Source organism: Melanerpes formicivorus, unplaced genomic scaffold, assembly GCF_026170545.1.
Source record: "Melanerpes formicivorus ecotype bairdi unplaced genomic scaffold, bMelFor1.0.p_v2 SCAF_11, whole genome shotgun sequence".
Lineage (NCBI taxonomy): Eukaryota > Metazoa > Chordata > Aves > Piciformes > Picidae > Melanerpes > Melanerpes formicivorus.
The window spans coordinates 19726918-19751738 of NW_027142363.1; the positions used below are offsets into that span (position 1 = coordinate 19726918).

Genomic DNA, 24821 nt, shown 5'->3' on the forward strand with positions numbered 1-24821 from the left:
ATAAAATTATATATAGAGAAAGAAAGATATATATATAGAGAGAGATATATATTTCCCTTTTATAAAGAAGTAAATTATGCTTTTCTGGGGCGGGGGGGGGGGGGCTCACAAACAGGACAATGTGCAGTGAATCAAATCACATCTGCCTTACAGCAGGTGAGAAAGCTCAGCAATGACTCTTACTAGTCTCTCTTTTCTTTCAGTTTTTCTTTTTTCTCTCTTTGGAAGAATAAAAAAGTATTAGGATGATAGAAACTAGCTGCAAAAATGATCATCCAAATGCATGTTTTGTGTTGCTGCTCAATGGGACTGGCACAAAGCAGCCCTAAATGTTTAGCAATGCTGGGCTTGGGCATCTTTAACCTGTGTATTTATTTGCTCTTCCAACCCAAACCATAACCACTGGCTTGCTTTTATTGATTACAGTACTGGACTGTCGTCAATTTCATTGATTTCTTTTGTTTTGGTTTGGTTTGGTTTTTATTTTAAATCTTATTTTTTGTTGGTTTTTTAAATGTGTTTATTTGGTTTAATTTTTATTTTCTATTTGGTTTGGGTTTTTTAATTTAGCTTTGTATTTATTTTATATTTTGTTTTATTTGATAGTTGTTTTATTTTTTCCTTCTTTATTTCAGATTTGGTTTATTTTATTTATTTTACCTTCTTTTATTTTCTTTTTTGTTTTATTTTTCCATTTTATCTTTTATTTTTCGTTTACAGTAGTTCATATTTTTATTTTTTGTTATATTTCCTTCTATATTTTATTTTTCTTTTATGTTTGGTTTATTTTTTTATTTTATCTTTTATTTTATCTTTATATTGTTGAATATTTTTATTTTATTTTATTATTTTTATTTTATATTTTTGGTTTATTTTATATTTTTTGTTTTATTTTTATTTTATCTTTTATTTTATCTTTATTTTGTTGAATATTTTATTTTATTATTTTTATTTTATATTTTGTATTTTGTATTTTTGTTTTATTTTAATTTAATTTTATTTTATTATTTTCATTTTAATTTTTTATTTTATTTTTATTTTATTTTTATCTTCTTTTTTATTTTATATTTGTTTTATTTTTGTTTTATCTTTTATTTTTATTTTATTTTATATTATATTATTTTATTTAAATTTAATTTTATTATTTTCATTTTAATTTTTATTTTAATTTAATTTAATTTTATTATTTTCATTTTAATGTTTTAATTTTATTTTATTATTTTCATTTTAATTTTTTATTTTATTTTTAATTTATTTTATCTTCTTTTTTATTTTTTTGTTTTTTCTTTTATTTTTATTTTCTCTTATATTATTTCATTTTTATTTTATTTTATTATTTTCATTTTTTATTTGTTTCAATTTTTTTTGTTTTATCCTTTTCATTTTTATAGTTTAGTTTAGTTCAGTTTTTAATTTTACATTCTCTTCTTTTCTGCCTGTTGGCCAAACAGACAACCCCCACTGAGGTTTTATGACTCTTGTCTGTAGGAATTGCTTGACTTATATTTTTTGGGGGGGGGGTCATTTCAACTGAATTTAGTGCTCTTTCCAACGCTTGGCAAAAGGCAGAGCTTGGGTTTTGATGGAGGGTTGCCTTTTGAAGCGCCTGCCTCTGCCAGGGCTGCTAAATCACTGCTAAGTACATAAAAGATGCTGCAACCTGGAGGATGTCTCATTAAAGCCTCGTGTTGGAACGGCCTGCTCCTCAAATTCCATAACTCCTTGGAGGTGGAATGTTTTGGGAACGGATCAGAGAAGCAGAAGCAAAGATGCGGTGACTCGAACCCGGCCTTTGGCTGCCATTTGGTGTTCCACTGATGGCTTACTTGCTGCTTGTAGCCAACAGGCCAGCCTATTTTCTGTGCTAATATGAATTTAAATCGTCTCCAGCTTCCTCTCTCTCTCTTCACATATTGTATTGAGTATCTTTGTTTTGCAGAGGCAGTCGAGAAGGGCTGTAATTAGCAGTCCCCCCCCGGCATTTAATTGCATACACATTTGTTCAATATTTTTTTCTGTATGCCTTAAAATAAAGTATAGAAAATGGCAGTAAATGTTTCCTTACTGAAGGCATTTAATTTCTTCATGAAGTTCAGGATTTGCTTTGCTTTGGTCTGTTTCTAAAGGTGTTATTTTGGGCTTAATAAAGGAAAAAGCCAGCAAATCCTCAGTTTTGCTGTTGCCTAAGCACTGTCCCTTGGGGCTGATCACAGCAGCACAGAATGGTAGAGGTTGGAAAGGACCTCTAGAGATCATCCAGTCCAACCCCCCTGCCAGAGCAGGAGCACCTAGAGCAGGTCACACAGCAACACATCCAGGTGGGTTTGGAATGTCTCCAGAGAAGGAGACTCCACGACTTCTCCCTTCTGTTCCCATGGCACCTCCTCTGCTCCAGCTTGCGCACCCAGTGCCCCATGTCCAATCATTGGACATCACTGATGTTCCTTTTCTTCCTTTTGTTTCTTCTGTGTGCAAACACATTCTGCTCAGTGAATGGGGAACAGATTCTTCTTCTGTGATGACTCTTGCGCCAATCTGGGGAGAGAACATCCTGTTAAAGTGCATAGATGATCACTCCTCTGGACCCCTGGAGACCTTCACCCATAGAATGGTCCAGGCCAGAAGAGACCTCCAAAGGTCATCCAGTCTGACCTCCCTGCAGTCAGCAGGGACATCCTCAACTAGATCAGGTTGCCCAGAGCACTGTCAAGCCTCACCTTGAATATCTCCAGGGAAGGGGCTTCAACCACCTCCCTGGGCAACCTGTTCCAGGATTCCACTACTCTCAAAGTGCAGAACTTGTTCCTTACTTCCAAACTAAATATGCTCTGCTCTAGTTTGCCCCTTGTCCTGTCACTGCAAGCCTTTGCAAACAGTTTCTCTTCATCCTTCTTGTAGGCACCCTTCAGGTACTGGAAGGTGGTTCTTAGGTCTTCCTGGAGCTTCCTCTTCTCCAGGCTGAACACCCCCAGCTCCCTCAGCCTGTCCTTGTAGCAGAGGGGTCAAATCCCCTGCCAGAGCAGGACCATAGAATCCAGCACAGGTCACACAGGAATGCATCCAGACAGGGCTGGAAAGTCTCCAGAGAAGGAGACTCCACAACCTCTCTGGGCAGCCTGTTCCAGTGCTCTGGGACCCTCCCAGGGAAGAAGTTCCTCCTCATGTTGATGTGGAACCTCCTGTGCTGTAGTTTCCATCCATAGCACACAAGTGCACTAAGACACCTGATGACATGAGTAATGTCTAGAAGAGCTGCATGATACTGCATGGCTCTCCTCACAGGAATAGTTTTGCTTCCCAAAGATACTTTGAACTCTGGATGGTGGTGGTGTGATGGGCACTGAGCAGCTGAAAGGGGGTGCTTCATATTTGGCAGTGGCACGCCCTGCACATTCACCCATGTAAATCAGGGAGCAGGTTAATTAGTTTGCAATCTACTCAGTGAAGCTATCCTACCACCTGCAATTTTAAATCCAACATGAATCTGGCCAGCTGGGTAAAGGTGACATCTCCAGAGGTATTTCAGGCCCCTTTCCTAAATGCCTCAGGAGGTGCTTGCCCAGCAGACTGCAGTGCACTACGGAGGTAACTGAGACACCCATTAATGAACTTTGTCCCCAGCCCAGTCCTTGTTTCATGCTGAAAGTAGAATTGCAGTTCCTAAGCCTGAAGTGCATTTTCCTAGTGGATGCTGCTCACCAGGAATACCTGCCCCTTCCATTCCCAAGCCCATAAACCTTGGCAGGCATTGCTGGCGTGCAGGCGTGACTGGGGCTGGATTCTGACTGGTGAGTAATGTTGCTGGGTCCATATCATTTGTCACTTAACCTTTGCCAGCTTCGTGTGCTCTAACAGCTTAGGTTTGGGAAAACATATTTTCCTGGAGTAGTAATTTGCTTCCATATATTGCCAGCTCTAGGGACCTCCTCATCCTGGCCAGCAGGAGCAGGGAAGTCATTCTGCCCCTGTACTCAGCACTGCTTAGGCCACACCTTGAGTCCTGTGTCCAGTTCTGCGCTCCTCAATTCAAGAAAGATGTTGAGAGGCTGGAAGGTGTCCAGAGAAAGGCAACAAAGCTGGGGAGGGGTCTGGAGCACAGCCCTGTGAGGAGAGGCTGAGGGAGCTGGGGGTGTTTAGCCTGCAGAAGAGGAGGCTCAGGGGAGACCTTCTTGCTCTCTACAACTACCTGAGGGAAGGTTGCAGCCAGGTAGGGGTTGGTCTCTTCTCCCAGGCAACCAGCAGTAGAACAAGAGGGGACAGTCTCAAGCTGTGCCAAGGGAAGTTTAGGCTCGAGATGAGGAGAAATTTCTCCACAGAAAGAGTAATTGGCCATTGGAATGTGCTGCCCAGGGAGGTGGTGGAGTCCCTGTCTCTGGAGATGTTCAAATAAGGCTTGGATGTGGCACTTGGAGCCATGGTTTGTTGTCAGGAGGTGTTAAGTATTAGGTAAGAGGTTGGACTTGATGATTTCTGAGGTATTTTCCAACCTGGTTGATTCTGTGATTCTATGACTGTGTTTAAAAGCCACAGCATCCCCCTGAGCGCAAGCAGTTTGCTTCAGCTTCTGGCTTACCTCATCGGCAGGAGAAGTTTTTGTTTCTGAACTCTTGAGAGCTGAGGGGAATTGTACCATCAAAATGCAATTAGTTGCTCTGTTGCTTTCCCTTCAAGGCTGATGGCTTGTGGTAAAACTCAACAGCACTTCTGTCAACGTGTGGCCCAGCAAAATGTTTTGTCTTGTTAAAACCCTCCCAAAGAGTCATTGAAATGTGTTCAGCAGATGAAGGTTAAACCAATGCCTTCAGTAGTGTTCCAAATACCAAAGGGTGCTGTTATGACACTGCTACCAAAATCTGATGATGATGATCAGGGTTCCCTGTTCTTCTGGGAAGCTTTGGAGTTCTTTCATCTCCATCCTTGTGCCCTCTCTGAAATCCCAGCCCACTGATAGAACCCTCACGAAGCAGCAGGGCTGGCAGCAAATGAGGAGTTTCTCCTTGTGCTCCTTCAAAGTGTGTAAGAGCTGTCAATGAGGCAGCACAAACAGAGCAAGTTAATTACTCCCTCTGCCTGTGTTTTCCCTTATCCTTAACATGTTAACCCATTTGCTGGCAGCTGTATTTCCTTGCTGAGTGGATGCTGGGAATAGTGCCTCGATGTTAGTGTCAGATCAACAATGCAGGGCTGAGGGAGAAACCTTGAGGTTGGATTTGGTTTATTTTCTAATGCTGAGTGTCAGCTGTTTTGAATAAGCAATCCCAGTTGTGTGGAAAGATGAAGGGAGGTCACTGATGTGGGTCATGAGGCTTGTAGTATGACCAGCTGGAGAGAGCAGCCCTGAGGAGAAGGACCTGGGAGTGCTGGTGGACAACAAGCTCTGCATGGGACAGCAATGTGCCCTGGTGGCCAAGAAGGCCAATAGGGTCCTGGGGTGCATTGAGAGGAGTGTGTCCAGCAGATCCAGGGAGGTTCTCCTCCCCTACTACTCTGCCCTGCTGAGACCTCACCTGGAATATTGCATCCAGTTCTGGGCTTCCCAGTTCAAGAGGGACAGGGAGCTGCTGGAGAGAGTCCAACAGAGTGCTACAAGGATGATTGAGGGACTGGAGCACTGCCTGATGAGGAGAGGCTGAGAGACCTGGAGCTGGTTAGTGTGGAGAGGAGAAGACTTGAGAGGGGATTTAATCAAAGTTTATAAATATCTGAGGTCTGAGGTCTAAGTGTCAGGAGGGAGGGGACAGGCTCTGCTCATCGCACCCTGTGATAGGACAAGGGGCGGTGGATATAAACGGCAGAACAGGACAACAACAACATGAGGAGGAACTCCCTGGGACACACGAGCTTCTCAGCAAGTTGTGCCAGGGGAGGTTCAGGCTCGTTGTTAGGAAGAAGTTCTTCACAGAGAGAGTGATTTGCTGTTGGAATGTGCTGCCCAGGGAGGTGGTGGAGTCACCATCACTGGAGGTGTTCAAGAAGAGACTGGATGAGGCACTTAGTGCCATGGTCTGGTTGATTGGATAGGGCTGGGTGCTGGGTTGGACTGGATGATCTTGGAGGTCTCTTCCAACTTAGTTGGTTGTATGATTCTCTGTTCCCATGATAGATACATCAGGGCAAAGAAGAAAATAAGAGGCAACCCAGAAATGTGTGCATCAGGGCCTGTTTTTGCCTAGCTTGAGACCATTTTCCATAGCCAGGAATGCTCTCTGGTTTGGTGGAGAATTTACTGACACTTGCAGAAAGCCTCTGGGAGACTTCAGGTAAATGCCTCCCCTGTGTGAAAGGTGAAGCAGAAAGCTGTAGCTCTCAAATAAGAAGCAAACCTTTGGGACTTGCAGGGAGAAAATAGCACGTGGCAGCTGTTCCAGGGCATCATTAGTGAGATGTGCTAACAAAATTGCCTCCTTAAGATCCTGAGAAAGCTGAGCTGGTCTGGTTCCCCTGCCAGAGCGAGCTCACAAAAAGGCATGAAAATGGGAGCTTAAATTTCAGTGGAGCTGAGAGAATTTCTGCCTGGCTGTTTGTCCCTTGTTCACTCCCTGTCACAGAGTGAGCAGCAGCTCAGCTCTCTCAGGGTTTGCAGGGGGTGGTGATTCTGTTCAAATGGGGGATTTAATAAATGTCCATCAATATCTGAGGGCTGGGGGTCAAGAGGGAGGGGACAGACTCCGCTCAGTTGCACCCTGGGATAGCGCAAGGGGCAGTGGATAGAAACTCCGGCGCAGGAGGTTCTACCTCAACGTGAGGAACAACTTCTTTATGAGGGTCACAGAGCACTGGAACAGGCTGCCCAGAGAAGTTGTGGAGTCTCCTCTGGAGACTTTCAAGGCCTGTCTGGTTGTGTTTCTGTGTGATTGTATGGTCCTGTTCTGGCAGAGGGGTTGGACTTGATGATCTTCAGAGGTCCCTTCCAACCCCTAACATTCTGTGAGCCTGTGAAATACAGGGCTCATTGGAAGGAGAAGAGTGGGTGTGCATGAGAGGAGCTGCAGTGTGAAGGAAAGTGTGTCACCAAGCTGCAAAGGAAGTAAAGAGGACAGTGGGGAAATGGAAAATGCCATTAGGGCAGCAGAGCAATGGGGATGAGCCTGGGTGGTGCTAGGAGGCAACAGCAGAGGACAAAGAGGGCCTGAAAAGAAAGCTTCAACCCTTGAAAAGTCTGACCCTGTCAGCACAGTGGGTGACAATATGTGACTTTTTAGGGTGTCAGGGAGTGATAGGACTGGGGGGGATGGAGCAAAACTAGAAATGGGCAGATTCAGATTGGATGTCAGGAAGAAGTTGTTCCCCATGAGGGTGGTGAGAGACTGGCACAGGTTGCCCAGGGAGGTGGTGGAAGCCTCAGTTTTTTCAGGCCAGGCTGGATGTGGCTGTGAGCAGCCTGATCTAATGTGAGCTGTCCCTGCCCATGGCAGGGGGTTGGATCTGGATGAGCCTTGAGGGCCCTTCCAACGCTGACAATTCTGTGATTCCATGATTTAAGCTCAGCTGTGTACCTCATCAACTACCTCAGCTGCTTAACGGTGCCAAGGGTTTCACCACCGCCTACAGGCAATCAATCAAAGCCTTCAGCAGCAGGGTGAGGGAGGGGAGATTCGTGTCTAATCTCCTTTCCCACCTTCTGAGAGCCATTGAGAGCAGCGGTGCCACCTCCTTCGGTGTCTCTCTGGAAAATATGAAGGGCCTGGGGATGTGTTAGCCTGGTGCCCACTGCCCTCCCCCGCCGTGGGTGGAACAAGTCAGCATCTTGCTGTGTTTGAGCTTCCCCAGCCTCAGCAGCAGTGAGACGTTTGAGGCGAGGGCTCTGCTGGGTTTCTTCCCTTTATAGCAACCTCCCCTCCCCTTCTCTACACTCCGCTCACTGCTCCGGCGCCGAGGCAGTGACAGAGCCCGGGGGGGAGGCAAAGTGCTGATGTGTTTTAAAGACCTTCTGTCGGTGCTCTGCTGCCTCATCCTGCGTGCTTCGTGCCTGTGCAGTCCTGCCCCTCTTCCTCAGCAGCCGCAGAGCTCACGCCTTCTGGGGTAAAGGTGGAAATCCCCTGGTCGAAGTCCCTCTGAAGCCCATGCTGGGCAGCAGCTGCCCACCTAGGGAGGCGAGCTCTGAGAAGCACCAACCATGCACACCTCCAGGCCAACGGCGTGGGGAGGGCAGGCAGCACAAGCCCCCAACCTGACATTTGAACCCTCACAGGCTGTGCCGACTTCCAGGCTCAGTAAAGGCACTTTTCATGCAGGACTGAACCTCAGGGTTGAACCCAAATGTTATCCTTCTCCATGGTGGGGTCCTTTCGTGCTTCACAGGATCACAGAAACATTCAGGTTGGAAAAGAGCCTCAGGATCACTAAGTACCAACCATTAACCCTTCTCAGTAAGGGTCACCCCTAAACCAGAGCCCCAAGCACCACATCCAAACCTCCTTTAAACACATCCAGGCATGGGGACTCCCCCACCTCCCTGGGCAGCCTGTGCCAATGCCTTACCACTCTTGCAGGGAAAAAGTTCTTCCTACTGTCCAGTCTAAACCCACCCAGCTTGAGGCCGTTCCCTCTTGTTCTATCACCAACTACCTGGGAGAAGAGACCAGCACCATCCTCTCCACAGTGTCCTTTCAGGTAGTTGTAGACAGCAGTGAGGTCTCCCCTCAGCCTCCTCTTTTCCAAACTATCCATCCCCAGCTCCCTCAGCTGCTCCTCATAAGATTTATTTAGTGGAGCTTAGAAATCTTTCACTGTGGGCTTTTGTAATGAATATTTTTACAGTATGCCACTGGTTAATAACTAATGAGCCCAATTTTACTGGCCCAATTTACTTGGTTAGCTTTACTCTTCAAGAAGCCATCAGGTTTTGGTGGCAAGCCTGGATGTGGTGGCTGGTTGCTGGTCCACACTCTAGATCACCCTAGCAAGGTAAATCCTGATGACAATGGAGTCAAAGTGGCACTTTGCTTCTTCAGCAGACTGTCCCTGTGCTAACCCCCTAAGGGTACAATGCTGCAGTGCTGCTGGAGAAAAGGCACCAGGGGAAGAAAAGCTCTGTTTTGCCTCATGTAACAAGGGGTAAAAGAGAGGAACAAGTGTAAAAGACTTCCCTGTCAAATGGAGGTGGCTTTTTGCCCTTTAGAAAATCACACCACCTGGATGCATTCCTGTGTGACCTGCTCTAGGTGCTCCTGCTGTGGCAGAGGGGTAGGACTAGATGAGCTTTCGAGGTCTCTTCCAACCTCTAACATTCTGTGATACTCTGTGATACTGCCATTCCTCAGCTGGCAGGCTGGGGGACTTCAGTGTTCAGTGACATGAACTGATAGAGAGATCCCCAAACATAGAATCATAGAATGGTTTGGGTTGGAAGGGACCTCCAAAGGTCATCCAGTCCAACCCCCTCTGCAGTCAGCAGGGACATCCTCCACCAAATCAGGCTGCCCAGAGCCCTGTCGAGTTTCACTCTGAATATCTCCAGGGATGAGGCCCCAGCCACCTCCCTGGGCAACCTGTGCCAGTGTTCCACCACCCTCATGGTGAAGAACTTATTCCTAACATCCAATCTAAATCTGCTCTGCTCTAGTTTGAAGCCATTGCCCCTTATCCTGCCACTGCAGGCTATTGTAAACAGCCTTTCTCCATCCTTCTTGATCTCTTTGCTGCATGGACTTGCAAAGCAAGCTTAAAAATCAAGACTGCAGGGATTTTTAACCAATCTTTTACGTTTCAGCTACTGAATGTTCTGCCCTGTAAGACATTAGAAATGTTTTAATAAGACCTTTAACATCATTGAGTGCAAACATTCTCTAAATCTCCCAAGCCTGGTTCTTCACAGAGAGAGTTGTTAGCTGTTGGAATGTGCTGCCTAGGGAGGTGGTGGAGTCACCATCCCTGGAGGTGTTCCAGAGGGGATTGGACATGGCATTTGGTGCCATGGTTTAGTAGTCATGAAGTTTTGGGTGACAGGTTGAACTTGATGATCTTTGAGGTCTTTTCCAACCTTATTGATTCTTTGATAAAACCATCTCCCGCAGCACCACGTCACTGCCTCTCTGAAACACCTCCAGAGGTGGGGATTCAATCTGCTGCAGAGCCTTTGGGTAACAGTAGAGTTAGGAAACACCACCAGTGGCACCACTACTGACTGCTGTCTATCAAAAATGAAAGACAAGAAAGGAAGTGGACTTTTCTAGGAAGGAAAACAACATGTCATTGCATAGCTGCCATCATAGCCACAGTCTGGAATGCTGCTGTCAGCACTCTCGTTCCAAGATCTGATCCCTGATCACCTTGCTGAGCAGGATGTTTCCAGGACTTAAATTCTCATAAATTCAATAAATCCTATTCTTCAGATCACTCCTTTCCTTCTAATGGCAAAGTCAATAACTGCAATACTGGAGATGTGATTTCTGACACTACCTCACCTTAATATCACTGCACCTCACAGTATCTCGCTCTAATATCTCTATACCCTGCACTATCTCACTCTATCACTACACCTTGCACTGTCTCACTCTAATATCTCTACACCCTGCGCTGTCTCACTCTAATACCTCTTCACCTTGCACCCACTCTGACACCTCTACACCTTGCACCCACTCTGACACCTCTACACCTTGCACCACCTCACTCCAATATCTCTACACCCTGCACTGTCTCACTTCAATATCACTGCACCTTGTACTGTCTCACTCTAATACCTCTACACCTTGCATTGTCTCACTCTAATATCTCTACACCCTGCACTATCTGACTCTTAATATCTCCACACCTTGCACACCTCACTCTATCTCACTCTAATATTGCTACACCTTGGCACTATCTCTAATATCTCCACACCTTGCACTACCTCACTCTATTTCACTCTAATATTGCTACACCTTGGCACTATCTCTAATACCTCTACACCTTGCACTACCTTACTCTAGTATCTCTACACCTTGCTCTACCTCGCTCTAATATCACTACTTATTGCACTATTAATGTCTTCCTGTGTGGTTCAAGACATTCTTAAGTTTTTCTCCTGAAGGCATTTGGAATCACAGCATTTATTTCCCACCCCCACCCCCCCTCTAGAATTTAGCAGGTGTGAAATACTCTCCTGGTGGTCTCCTTAAAGCTATTAAACATTTTGCAAAGGTGGAGGGTTTTGTTTGATGAATCACTGTGTGAGCACATTAATGATGTATTGTTCCTTTCTTTTTTTTTCCTAATTTTTTCCTCCCCTTTCTCTCATTGCAGTTGAAAATGTAGAGGAAAAAGCAGCAGACTCCTTGCAAGATTTGTACAGAGCCTTGGAGCAGGCCAACCTGTCTCCTTTAGGGGAGCACCGGATTTCCACTAAGCTGGAGTATAAGAAATGCTTTATAAAGAGATGCAGTGATCCAGTAGTCAATGAAAAGCTCCACCAGCTGAGAATTCTGAAAAGCACTTTAAAGGTGAGATTAAAGGCAGGGGGGGGGAGGATGTGGAATAAATAAATCCTGCCCCCAGGGTTGGATCTGGCTGTATTGTATCTGGAGATTTAATTGTGTGCAGCTGGGGTCTGGGCTGAACTTAGTAGGCAAAAACAAGGGAGAGGTGGGGAAAGAAGGCAGAGAAAATTGTGCCTTGGGAGAGCAGTCAAAGGGAGGAGATAAGCCTTTATTTCTGTGCAGATAAAATCTCAGTCAGCTGCTCCTCCTCCAGCCAGTTTAAGAGAATTTGACACCAGAGAGTAAACCTTAATCCCCTTTTTGTCCCTGCATATTTTAATTTACTATGATGACAAGAGGACGAGCAGAGGGCTGGAGTTCCTCTCCAGTGGAGACAGACTGAGGGAGTTGGGGCTGTTCAGTCTGGAGAAGAGAAGGCTCCAAGGAGACCTTCTTGTGGCCTTCCAGTATCTGAAGGGGGCTACAAGAAAGCTGGGGAAGGACTTTTGAGGGTGTCAGGGAGTGATAGGACTGGGGGGAATGGAACAAAACTAGAAATGGGTAGATTCAGCTTGGATGTTAGGAAGAAGTTCTTCCCCATGAGGGTGGTGAGACACTGGCACAGGTTGCCCAGGGAGGTGGTGGAAGCCTCATCCCTGGAGGTTTTTGCAGCCAGGCTGGATGTGGCTGTGAGCAGCCTGCTGTAGTGTGAGGTGTCTCTGCCCATGGCAGGGGGGTTGGAAGTGGCTGATCCTTGAGGTCCCTTCCAGCCATAACAATTCTGTGAATCTGTGAAGAGACGTTTACTCTGTAACTGCTGAAGTTAAGCAAAGGCAGCCCTTTGGGAAGGGACTGATACCTTATACAACACTTGATTGTGTTCTGATGGATGCAGCTTGTCCAGGAGGAAATTGTGTGCTTGTTTTGTACATGAACCACAAAAATCATTAAGGCAGTGGAACATCTTCCTTATGAGGAGAGACTGAGGGAGCTGAGGGCTCTTTAGCTTGGAGCAGAGGAGCTTGAGGGGTGACCTGATTCATGTTGATAAGGATGTGCAGGGTGAGTGCCAAGAGGATGGAGCCAGGCTCTGCTGGGTGGTGCCCAATGCCAGCACAAGGGGCAGTGGTGGAAGTTGAGGTATAGGAAGTTCCATGGAACCCTGAGGAAAAATTATTTCAGTGTGAGGGTGCCAGAGCCCTGGACCAGGCTGCCCACGGGATTGTGGAGTCTCCCTCTCTGGAGATATTCCAGACCCACCTGGATGTGTTCCTGTGCTTCTGCTCTAGGCTCTCCTGCTCTGGCAGGGGGGTTGGCTTGGATGCTTTTTGAGGTCCCTTCCATCCCCTGGCATTCTGTGATGCTGTGGTGATTCTGTGTGATAAGCTGATGGGATCATTGCATTTTTGATTACAAAATACAGACAGTGGCAATGATAGCATTGAAGACTTTTCTGGCTGTTCTAAATGCACCACAGCTCATTTAGCCTCCCTGTCAGCATCTTTGTCTTGTTACAGCGCTTCCAATTCTGTCCTAGTACAAAAGTTTGGCAAACAATGTGCTGGATTCCCCCCAGGGACTCTGTTAATGGTATTAAATTACCACATTTAAAGTCACTAGATAATTGTACAGTGGTTTTTGTAACAGCTTTCATCAGAGAGGGCTTTATCAACATTAATTAAACATGAAGGTGATTATTTTTTTTACTGTGAGGATAACAGAACGCTGGAAGGACCAAAGGCACTCTGGGGTGCTTTGGAAAGGATGTGGTTAGTAGGTCAAGAGAGGTTCTCCTCTCCCTCTATTCTGCCCTGGTGAGGCCACATCTGGAATATTGTGTCCAGTTCTGGGACCCTCAGTTCAAGAAGGCCCTCAGCAACATCTTGAGAGAGTCCAGCACAGAGCCACAAAGGTGCTGCAGGCAGTGAAACATCTCCCTGTGAGGCCAGGCTGAGGGAGCTGGGGCTTGGAGCTTGGAGCAGAGGAGCCTGAGAGGTGTCCTCATTGCTGGGGATCAAGACGTGCAGGGCAGTGTGGGGAGGACAGAGCCAGGCTCTGCTCAGGGATGTCCAACGATAGGGCAAGGGGTACTGGGTGCAAGCTGCAGCAGAGGAGGTTCCACATGACCATAAGGAAAAACTTTTCCAGTGTGAGGGTGCCAGAGCCCAGGAGCAGGCTGCTCAGAGAGGTTGTGGAGTCTCCTTCTCTAGAAATAATTCCAAACCCACCTGGATGTGTTGCTGTGTGACCTGCTGTAGGTGCTCCTGCTCTGCCAGGGGGCTTGGCCTGGATGAGCTTTTGATGCCCCTTCCAACCCCTAGCATTCTGTGATTCTGTGAATTAATTTGGTTTTCCATCACCTAGGGAAGCATATAAGCAATGTTGTTTTCATGCTGTGGGGAACCTATCCTGAAAAAACATTATGGGATGCTTAACTTTCTGCACTGTATCATCTCACTGAAGGCAGCTACTACTTGTAGTATCATCTAGGGGTGTGAGTCTGTACAGGATTGCAAGCCGGCAGAAAAAGATACCTGGGCTTTCCACATGGCTTCTACAAGAGTGAGGAACTGAAACACTATCAGAGGAGTGTCAGATGTGTTAAAGTGGCAAGAGGTTCACATTGTAGCTGAGGGTTTGCAGGTTTGCACCATGGCAGGGTCACAGAATAGCAGATTGTTAGGGGCTGGAAGGCACCGGGAAAGATCACCCAGTCCAAGCCCCCTGCCAGAGCAGGCAGGAGCACCTAGGGCAGGTTACACAGGAACACATCCCGGTGGGTTTGGAGTGTCTCCAGAGAAGGAGACTCCACAACCTCTCTGGGCAGCCTCTTCCAGTGCTCTGGGACCCTCACAGTGAAAAGTTCCTCCTCATGTTGAGGTGGAACCTCCTGTGCTGCCGCTTGCATCCATTGCCCCTTGTCCTGTCACAGGCAGCAAATGAGCAGAGCCTGCCCCCTCCCTCTTGACCTCCAGCCCTCAGATATTTATAAATATTGATTAAATCCCCTCTCAGTCTTCTCTTCTGCAGAAGACTGTTCCATCCTGCCTGCCTGTCACCTGCTGATAAAGGCATCACTGAGCAGTGATGCTGATACATCCACACCCCTTGCCCCAGTGATGGCTGAGGAGGTACCAGCAGCTCTGTTGGATTTTGCCTGCTTCTGCCTTCTCTTTGCTGCTGCAGTGGTAGGAGGAGGTTGCAGCCAGCCAACCCACTGCACACCCAGGATCTTTAGTGAGATGAGTTGTCATTACCATCAGGATTCTTGCACAAGGCCTCAGATGTCACCATGAGAAGCCTGATGAAAAAGGCTCAGCTCTGCTGGCGGGTGAGAGGCCATCTGTCTGCAGCCCACACACACAGGCAGTGCTGCTTCTGCTGAGCAAGAGGAGCTAACAGATGGCACTTCACCCTGTGGAACCTCTCCTCAGCAACGGAAACAGAACAGGCCTTGGTTTTTCTTGAGCAGAGCAAGGGGTGGGAAACAGGCACCACTGGGGAGGGATTTTTTTAGGGTGTCAGGCAGTGATAGGACTGAGGGTAATGGAGTAAAACTAGAAATGGGTAGATTGAGATTAGGTGTTAGGAAGAAGTTCTTCCCCATGAGGGTGGTGAGACACTGGCACAGGTTGCCCAGGGAGGTGGTTGAAGCCTCATTCCTGGAGGTTTTTGCAGCCAGGCTGGATGTGGCTGTGAGCAACCTGCTGTAGTGTGAGGTGTCCCTGGCCATGTCAGGGGGGTTGGAACTGGATGATCCTTGAGGTCCCTTCCAACCCTGCCAGTTCTATGGGTGTCAGGTAGTGATAGGACTTGGGGGGGAATGGAGCACTGACTCTTTTCTTGTTCCTTTTCTCTCACAGGCCAGGGAAGGAGAAGTAGCCATCATAGATAAAGTTCTAGCTAACCCAGCTTTGACATCTAGAGACTTTCAAGAATGGAAACAGATGTACCTTGACCTCTTCCTGGACACCTATCCAAGCAGCACACCAAGGGACTCTGTCAATGGTTCATCTGAGGCTGACGCACTGATAGCCTCCTTAGCACACACTCACTCCTACATTGAAACCCACGTATAGAGGTCTCTCTCTGTGTCCTGTTGCTACCCTCTAGCCCTTTACCCAAGTGCATACAGTAGGTGGTGTCTTTTTTTCTTCCTCTGTCAATCTGTGGGAGCCCTAGTCAGTTCTGTTTTAATGTTAACTCAGCTGTGTGAAGTTAAACCCTTCAATGCTCAACAGTAACCAACATCTTCCACGAGGATCTGTGCATTTTGTATGCTGCCAGTGCTCCACTTGGGTTTACCTGCTGTGAAATGACAAATATTGAAGAACAAGACACAACAAACAAACAAAACCCCAAAAAAAAGGTATTTAAAGCATTTTTGGAAGGCTGTGGCCTTCACCCAGGAAGTTCCACAAGCTGAAGGTTTTGTTAAGGAAGGTGACTTTTACAGTGCTGTTTTATATTCTATGATTCCAGGATTGCATTGCATTTATTATGATTTTGGAGTGCAGGGAACTATTTTGGTGGTAGGAGAGAATAAAATAAAAAGGGGGGAGGGGGGGGGAAATCAACTAATTTTTATATTTAATAAGAAACTCCAGGAGTTTTCTGAACTAACAGGGTTGGGGCAGGGGGGGGGGAAAGTGCGAAGGGGTTGGTTGGATTTTTGGTTCTGTCAAGCACACAAAGGAATGGGAATCAGCAGCCAGAAATGACTGCTGCCAGTTGAAGCAGCAAAAAGGTTGAGGTCTTTTAGTTCATAGAATCAGCCAGGTTGGAAAAGACCTCAGAGATCATCAAGTCCAACCTATGTCCTTCTGCTTTTCAAAAGCCTGTTGCTAAGGTTTCCCGTCAGTGCAGAGGGGGTGCTGGTTTGTGTTCTGCCTGAGACCAAGAGAGCTCTTCTTTGTCTCTCAACCACTTTGGGTTAATGAGTTTATTTGTTTTTTTTAATAAAAAGAATGAGTCATGGTACTGTCATTTATGCTGCTTTTGTACTGAAGCTATCAGGATTATGTCAGATCCTCAAATACTCTGTCCAGTTCTGGTGTCCCCATTGTAAGAGGGAGACAGAGGTGTTGGAGCAAGTCCAGAGGAAGCCACAAAGATGAGCCAAGGCCTGGAGCACTTCTGCTGTGAGGACAGACAAAGGGAGCTGGGGGTTTTTTTTCAGCCTAGAAAAGAGAAGAGACTGGGGGGAACCTTAGAGCTGCCTTCCAATAGCTGAAGGGATCCTACAGGAAGGCTGCAGAAGGACTTTACATAAGGGTGTCCAGAGACAGGACAAGGGGGAATGGTTTGAAGCTGAGGGAGACAGGGTTAGAGTGGAGCTGAGGAAGAAGTTCTTTAGTAGGAGGGTGATGAGGCTCTGGAATAGGCTGCCCAGGGAGGTTGTGGCTGCCTTCTCTCTGGGAGTGTTGAAGGCCAGGCTGGATGAGGCCTTGAGCAGCTGAGTCTAGTTGAGAGATGTCCCTGCCCATGGTGAGGAGGTTGGAGGAGATAATTTCCGAGCTGCCTTCCAACCTCAGTCATTCTATGTGCAGATTTTGCCAACAAGAAAGTGGAGACTTTGAACATCCTTGACAGTGACATTTCCCTTGCCCAGAACAGCAGCAGTGGAAAAGCTTCCCAATTAAATGCTCCAAAGCTGAGAGGCTTTGGCAGTGCCCAGGCTAGAAAAGGAATGCACAGGAGTTTGCAAGTAGTCTCCTGTGTGTTTTCTGAGCTGTGAAATTTGGCCCTGTTGTATGCAGGGAAAATGTGTGATGGAAAGACAGCAACCTGAAAAAAACAACTGAGGAGCAAAGAAAGCCTCTGGTCTCCTTTTGAAGGGGAAGAGATGTCTCTGGATTCTGCTGAGCTCACAAGCCAGTTAAAATGTTTTAATCTTCCATGAGAGCTGAGGTGTGCTGGAGTCAACCCAGTGAATATGAGCAGAAAAAGCTCCTCTGAGCTAGGCACATACCTGGAATGGGAAAGTGGGAGAGAATCCTTAACTCATGGATTCTCTTTTCCTGGGCTTTTGTTCCAGAAGTGGTGGAGAGCATAACAGAAACATTGCTGCTGCTTTTCAGAGCTTTGCTGCATGGGTTAGGAGTCATGGCACAGCTCAGTGATGCTCACAGGAAAGGGAAGAGCCTCCTGGAGACTTCTTACAGCCACTTGCACTCTGCACCAACTTTAGACTCTTGCCTGTAGAGCTCAGTGAATGTACCTTAAACTTTATGAGCTCTGCTGTTTCCTGGCAGGTTATATCTGTGAAGGGATGAAGGAAAGCATGGACAGATGATTTTTCTCTCTTCTTCTTTCTTTCTCTTTATTCCTCTCCCTCTTTTGCCTTTTTTCCTTTGTTTCCTTTTTTTTTTTTTTTCCCTTTCTCTCTCTTCCCCTTTCTCTCTTTTTCTTTCATTTCTTCCTTTTCTTTCTGGTCTTCCTTCCTCTCTTTCTTTCCTTTGTTTTTCTTTCTCTCTTTCTTCCTTCCTTTCTTTTTGTTTTTCTTTCTTTTTTCCTTCTTTCTTTTTCTTTCTCTTACTTTCTCTTTCTTTGTCTTTTTCTTTTTCTATTTCTTTCTTTCTCTCTTCCTCTCTTTTTCTTTTTGTCTTTTTCTCTCTCTCTTTCTTTCTCCCTCTCTCCCTCTCTTAGTCTCTCCCTCTCTCCTCTCTCCCTCTCTCCCTTTCTCCCTTTCTCTTCCTCTTTCTTTCTGTTCCGTTCCCTCTTTCTTTTTCTTCCTTTTTCTTTCTCTCTTTTCTTTCCTTCTCTTCCTTCCTTTCCCTTCCTTTCTCTCTCTTTCCTTCCCTCTCTTGCTCTCTCTGTCACATTATGTTACAGCCCTTGGATTGCAACTGTTCTGCAGACTTTGCACAATTGTACAGCAGAGTGGCCTTTCTGTAGCCCATTCTCAGTGATCCTCTCTCCAAGTGTTTTCAGCGTTGTCCCCGTGGAGAGGGACAACAAACCACAGATCAACCTTTGTGTAGCATTCTGGATCCCATGTGATATTTGTACCATTAGAAGAAAACTGTTTCTATAAGCTGGACCTACTGCATGGGTACTGACCTGTACATTGCATTTGTGAGGGGGTGTATTTTTTGGGGGGAGGTACAAACAGAAATGCTTGACTTGAAAGGGATTGTTGTTATTGTTCCAAGCATTTAGAGCCTCTTGCTATCATTTTACTGGACCAAAAGTAAATATCTTCATATATATGAAAGAGAAACCCAACACACACACACACCCCCAACCTCTTTGTATCTGATGGATGTATATGCACAGTGTGTAGCTGATTCCTTGTCAAAACCAAGGCAGTTCAGAAGACATAGATCTGTTGCTATGCAACAGCTCTTCTGCCTGCACTTTACATTGGTAAAGCCAGCTTGGTTGCTTTAAAGGTGAAAAGAAATGTAACAGTTTTTTTAAGCCAGTCTGGTGACAGAGAACGTGTCCTCTCCATTGTGCTGCCTTCTTTTAAGACTATTAAATGTTCTTATATATATATATATATATATATTTTTATTGTATCAACTCTCAGCCTAGAAAGGGAACACTGTAAAAATGAAGTACAATAAATTTAGCTTTTAAATGAACGTGGGTGGCTCAAGATTCAGTTTGCTCCATAGCTTCTGCAGCATCTGTCCATTTCACCTGCAGCTGCAAACTGCAAACTTGCTGAATACAGAATCAACCAGGTTGGAAAAGACCTTCAAGATCATCGAGTCCAACCCATCACCCAACACCATCTCATCAACTAAACCATGGCAGTGAGTGCCTCATCCAGGCTCTTTTTGAACACCTCCAGGGATGGTGACTCCACCACCCCCCTGGGCAGCACATTCCAATGGCCAATCTCTCTGGGAAGAATTTATTCCTAACATCCAGCCTAAACTTCCCCTGGCACAGCTTGAGACTGTGTCCACTCTTTCTGTCACAGGTTTCCTGGGAGGACAGGCTGCATCTCACAAGAGCACCCTTCACAACTTGTGCCTTCCAGTCCTGCCAGTGTGGCCATAAAGAGATAAGACAGTTGCTGTGTCCTATGTAAGCAGGCACTGAATACAAAGACCTCTGAAAACTCTGTTACACACCCTGCCCTGGAAGAGGTTGCCCAGGGAGGTGGTGGAAGCCTCATCCCTGGAGTTTTTGAAGTCCAGGCTGGATGTGGCTGTGAGCAACCTGCTGTAGTGTGAGGTGTCCCTGCCCATGGCAGGGGGGTTGGAATTGGATGATCCTTGAGGTCCCTTCAAATTCTCACAATTCTGTGGTTCTATGAAAGCAAACCTTTTTTGACTGCAGTGTTCTGTGCCAGTTCAACAACTGGGAGTGATTTTGCCATCAGGAGCCAGTACAATAAAGTAGTGTGCGAGGTAAGTATCAACTGATCACTTCCAGCAACTCCTGTTTCTTAAGTCTAATAATAGGTCTACCCAGTCAGCTCTGGACATAGGCTCACAGGATGTTAGGGGTTGAAAGAGACCTCTGGAGATCATCCAGTCCAACCCCCTGCCAGAGCAGGGCCATAGAATCCAGCACAGGTCACACAGGAACACATCCAGACAGGGCTGCAAAGTCTCCAGAGAAGGAGACTCCACAACCTCTTTGGGCAGCCTGTTCCAGTGCTCTGTGACCCTCACACTGAAGAAGTTCCTCCTCATGTTGAGGTGGAACCTCCTGTGCTGCAGCTTACATGGATTGCCCCTTGTCTTATCACAGGGAGAAAGTGAGCAGAGCCTGTCCCCTCCCTCTTGACCCCCAGCCCTCAGATATTGATGGACATTTATGAAATCTGTTCTAAGTCTTCTCCAGACTAACCAGCCCCAGGGCTCTCAGCCTCTCCTCACCAGGCAGTGCTCCAGTCCCTTCAGCATCCTGGTAGCCCTGTCTTGGACTCTCTCTAGCAGATCCCTGTCCCTCTTGAATTGGGGAGCCCAGAACTGGATGCAATATTCCAGGTGAGGTCTCAGCAGAGCAGAGTAGAGAAGGAGGAGAACCTCCCTGGCTCTGCTGGACACACTCCTCTCAATGCACCCCAGGACCCCATTGGCCTTCTTGGCCACCAGGGCACACTGCTGTCCCATGCAGAACTTGCTGCCCACCAGCACTCCCAGGTTCTTCTCCCCAGGGCTGCTCTCCAGCAGATCACCTCCCAGCCTGTACTGCTCCAGTTTATTCTTCCTCCCCAGGTGCAGGACTCTGCCCTTACCCTTCTTGAACCTCATTAGGTTCCTCTGTGCCCAGCTCTCAGTCTGTCCACATAAACATAACACACAGTATGGACACCTAAACAGAACACAAGGTATGGAGAGAGAAGAGATGTCCTGTACCAGCAGTGGTGTGTCTTAAAAGCGTCACTCAGTCAGCATGTGAAAAGCATGCCACAACAAAAGGCCACTCGAGGGGAAATGATTTCTAGCAAACAATCCCTGCCTTAACTGGTGGCCATAACTAATCCTCACCTATCAAAATGAATCTATGCTTCCTGCCCAGCAATTTCAGTAACACATTCTTGCCTATCAAACCATACCTTTGCCTTGGCCTGTACCTTGCTATTACTTCTCACAGGCATCAATTTCCTAGCCTTTATCCAGCTCGCTTTGGTTTTGCAGGACAGAACAAAGATTCAGCAGCACTCAACCCAGCTGGGAAAACTCAGCTCTGATTAAGGAGACAGAAGAGGTGGATTTATGTATCTTTATGTATTTCTTTTAACCTTTGAAAAATCTGACTTGCAACACCTAGGAATTGCTGTCTAGGTGTTATTCATCCAAAGTCAAGGCTTAGGTTTCTCTCTCTTCACCTCTAAACGAACTGTGTGCAAACTCAGCTTCCAGTTCTACGTATCCCAGCAGCTTTTCCCATGCTGGAGACAAACTTTAGTGCCTGTTCCCATGAAGCATTTGGCTGAGCAAAGCAAAACCTCCACTGTCTCTTCTTCAGTGTCCTGGCAATTTTCTTCTTCTTCTCCAGAACCTCCCTGCTGGATCATCTCCTGGGCTGTTTGTTCCCCAGAACGTGAGCTCAGCAGTTGGGCAGCTTCTTATTACAAGAAGAATCTGGAGGTGGTGGCATGTGTCCAGAGTGCAGTGAGCACTTGCAGCCCAGAAAGCCAAGCAGAGCCTGGGCTGCAGCAAGGGAAGTGTGACCAGCAGGGCCAGGGAGGTGATTCTCCCCCTCTGCTCCACTTTGCTGAGACACCACCTGGAGCACTGTGTCCAGTTCTGGAACCTCTATTACAAGAAAGATCTGGGGCTGCTGGAAGCTGTCCAGAGACGAGCCATGAGGATGAGCAGAGGGCTGGAGTTCCTCTCCTGCGGAGACAGGCTGAGTTGGGGCTGTTCAGTCTGGAGAAGAGAAGGCTCTGAAGAGACCTTCTTGTGGCCTTCCAGTATCTGAAGGGGACTACAAGAAAGCTGGGGAGGGACTTTTGAGGGTGTCAGGGAGTGATAGGACTGGGGGGGGTGGAACAAAACTAGAAATGGGGAAATTCAGCTTGGATGTTAGGAAGAAGTTGTTCCCCATGAGGGTGGTGAGACACTGGCACAGGTTGCCCAGGGAGGTGGTGGAAGCCTCATCCCTGGAGGTTTTTGCAGCCAGGCTGGATGTGGCTGTGAGCAACCTGCTGTAGTGTGAGGTATCTCTGGCCATGGTAGGGGGGTTGGAACTGGATGATCCTTGATGTCCCTTCCAGTCCTGACAGTTCTATGACTCCATGCCTTTATGGTTCTTCCTCTGGCTGTCTCCTTCCCGCTCCTCGGGCAGTTCTCCCAGCTGCAGCACTGCGCACTGCAGCCCGCACCAGGGCAAGGGAGCTTTGCAGATCTCTTCCCAGCCATCGTTGTCGATGTCATAGCCAACCACATCCTGGGTGGGGACTTCCCTGGAGTTCTGCCATTTCTTGCCCCCGATCAGCAGGACTGTTTCCTCCACCACTGCCAGGCCGTAGCAGAACCGATCGTAGGTCAGGGGCCGCAGCCGGGTCCATTGGTTCTGCTCTGGGTCATACCTTTCTATTTCAGAGAAGGGTTCATACATCCCCAGGAAGGTGAACATGGCCTCTCTAAGGCTTGCCATCTGATGCCCGAAGCGAGCAATGCTCATGGGGGCTCGCTGTGTCCACTGCCCTTCAAGGGAGCTCAGAGAATACAGGTCCTTGCTGGTGCTTCCTGCCTCCGAGTGCTTGCCCCCCGAGATGTAGATCACCTCCTTGCAGACGGCGCTGGCATGGCCATGGATCTTGCAGGGCAGTTCCCCGGCCTTCACCCACCTGTCCCTGCTGATGTCGTAGGCTTCCACGGAGGAGTGGAGCACACCCCTTTCACCCCTTCCCCCGATGGCAAAGATATGCTTGCCCAGGACACAGCAAGAGAACTGGCACCTCTTCTCCTGCATGCCTGTGATTTGTGCCCACGTGTTAAACCTGGGGTCGTAGCGGTGGACCTTCTTTGTGACCGATAAGGCCGCCCCGGTCTTGGCATCTCCCGGGGTGCCACTTTCTATCTCCCCCCCCAAGACGTAGAGGAAGTTGCCCACCACGCAGACGCTGTGGTTCTGCAGCTTGTCCTGCAGCCGGGTGAGCGCTCTCCACTTGTGATTGTAAACGTCGAAGGCCACCACCTCGGTGAGGAGCCCCTCGCTCGCCGTCCCTCCCCCCAGCAGGATGATCCGGGTCTTGGGGTTCCTCAGCGTGGTGGACTTGTCCTGCAGGACAGGCTGCTTGGGAACAGCTGTGTGGTAATTGATGGCTTTAATGAGCAAGCTCTTGATACCTGCAGAGAGGGGCACGTCCGGCTGCCTGTAGGTCCTCCTCAGCTCCTGCACCGGGACGAGGCCATACCTCACATGCTCCAGGAGGCTGCTGGCATGAGCCAGCCTGGCTTTGTCCTGCTTCAGCCACAGCAGCACCAGATCCAACAGGCAGCTTTCTTTCACCATGGCGAGGTCTGGGGACTGGACCACAGCCAGCAAAGTCCTGAAGTTCAGCTCCAGCAGCCCCGGCAAATCCGAGTCCAGCAGCTTCCAGAGGTTGTGGGCGATGTATTTGTCAGTGGCCACCAGGGCGTCCGGCAGGTAGAACCTCCTGGCCACGTTGGCAGAGAAGCAGCAGTTTTCCAGGGCGAGGTTCTTAACCAAGTACTGGCTGCACAAGCCAATAGCATCAGTCACTTGCAAGTAGCTGGCAGCTTCCAAGGTATCCTCCAGGCTTTCGAAGGACAGGGGCAAGAAGGAGGTGTAAATGAAATCCAGGATGTGCTGGAGGCCACTGGGGGAGACGACCTGCAGCTGAATGATGCTGGCCTTGGATTCCTGGGTGTAGCTTTTGAACATGGCCCGGAAATAGTCGCTGGAGCAGGCCAAGAGGGACTTGTGCGCAGGAAACTCATTCTCCTTCACTTTCAGCAGGATGTCACACAGCAGGCCCTCCGCTCGCAGGCTCTGGTACTGGGCGAGCACGGCGGCGCAGTGCGCTTTGCAGTAGGACAGGAAGTAGCTCATGGTAGCACCCCCAAGCCTTCCCCCTGCGGTCAGGGAAGCTGAAATGCAATCAGACATTGCAACAGCTGCCTCTGCTCAACAGCCAGTGTTCCAATGCACAGCACACCTCCAGCTGTTAGAGAGAAAGCCCAATCCTCTCCCCCCTCCCCCCTCCCCCAAAGACCAAAACCACCACCCAAACCAACCAAAAGCCAGTCTGTGGCCTGGCATGGAGGGGGAGGACACACAGTTAGTAGAGTTGTAGTGAATTCAGTGCATTCCTCCACAGAGCAAGCAGCTGAGCCTCCTAGCAGCTGGGGGATGCTTACTTTGCTGACTTCCGTCACTCGGGCAAGGATGAATGGTCCCCGGCGGTGCTGGGCGCCTGCTTGGCCGGCCATCAGGTGACAGGGGAGGGAGCTAGGTGACAATCCCAACCAAGTGACACTGGTGTTTTCTCAGCCCTCACCCTCGGCCCTTCTTGCTCCGCAGGCAGATCAGATAGAGCCTCTCCGGCTGCCAGCGCATGGCCGCGGGCAGGGCGCTGACGAGAGGGCAGCGCTGGCTTTCCTCCTCTCTTCTTTGTGTTTCAGCCTCAGGCAAGCTAAGCCCTCTCTGCCCCCGGGACAGCAGCCCCCTCTCCGTCCTCTTTTCACGCTCTCGGAGGCAGCCTCAGATCAAATCAGCGCCCAGGGATCGTTAGGTGAAGATTTTCTGAGCCCATGAAAAAAAAAACCCAAGGCGCTAAAAGACAACCGAAATATCCTGATTAAGTCACTCCTTTGATTTGGCAAAGGCATCGCTGGGCTCTTCACTTCACATGACACCACCATAACTCACAACTACCAGAAATAGCTGCAGGCACATCCCCTCGTCCCCTTCCCCTCCCCGCCGCTGCCCAGGAGGTGACCCCCAGGCAAAAGGAGCCCAGGAACCAGATGGGCAGAGGAGCTT

At 48.0% G+C, this 24821-nt stretch overlaps 2 protein-coding genes across 8 annotated transcripts in view; one reads left to right on the forward strand and one right to left on the reverse strand.

The window, feature by feature from the left end:
* CNKSR2 (connector enhancer of kinase suppressor of Ras 2) overlaps positions 1–15978 on the forward strand; it is a 246863-nt gene extending 230885 nt beyond the window's left edge. For 4 of the 7 annotated variants that reach the window (XM_068144771.1, XM_068144774.1, XM_068144772.1 and 1 more), the window contains 2 exons: positions 11224–11420; positions 15260–15976. In XM_068144771.1, coding sequence (XP_068000872.1) covers positions 11224–11420; positions 15260–15475 — 413 coding nt within the window. In that variant the 3' untranslated portion in view covers positions 15476–15976. Of the gene's footprint in view, positions 1–11223; positions 11421–15259 lie in introns of all 7 variants that reach the window. The other 3 variants (XM_068144773.1, XM_068144776.1, XM_068144777.1) reach the window with 2 other exon arrangements.
* Positions 15979–20956: 4978 nt separating this feature from the next.
* On the reverse strand, positions 20957–24552 carry KLHL34 (kelch like family member 34). Its single transcript, XM_068144848.1, has 2 exons — positions 24197–24552; positions 20957–23926 (listed from the first exon to the last, which is right to left on the reverse strand). The coding sequence occupies exon 2, from the start codon at positions 23886–23888 to the stop codon at positions 22095–22097; it is 1794 nt and encodes a 597-aa protein (XP_068000949.1). The 5' UTR covers positions 23889–23926; positions 24197–24552; the 3' UTR covers positions 20957–22094.
* Between the last annotated feature and the right edge of the window lie 269 nt (positions 24553–24821).

Bases quoted from the DNA above. Each gene is read 5' to 3' on its own strand.
- KLHL34 (XM_068144848.1), bottom strand. From the start codon at position 23,888: ATGAGCTACTTCCTGTCCTACTGCAAAGCGCACTGCGCCGCCGTGCTC.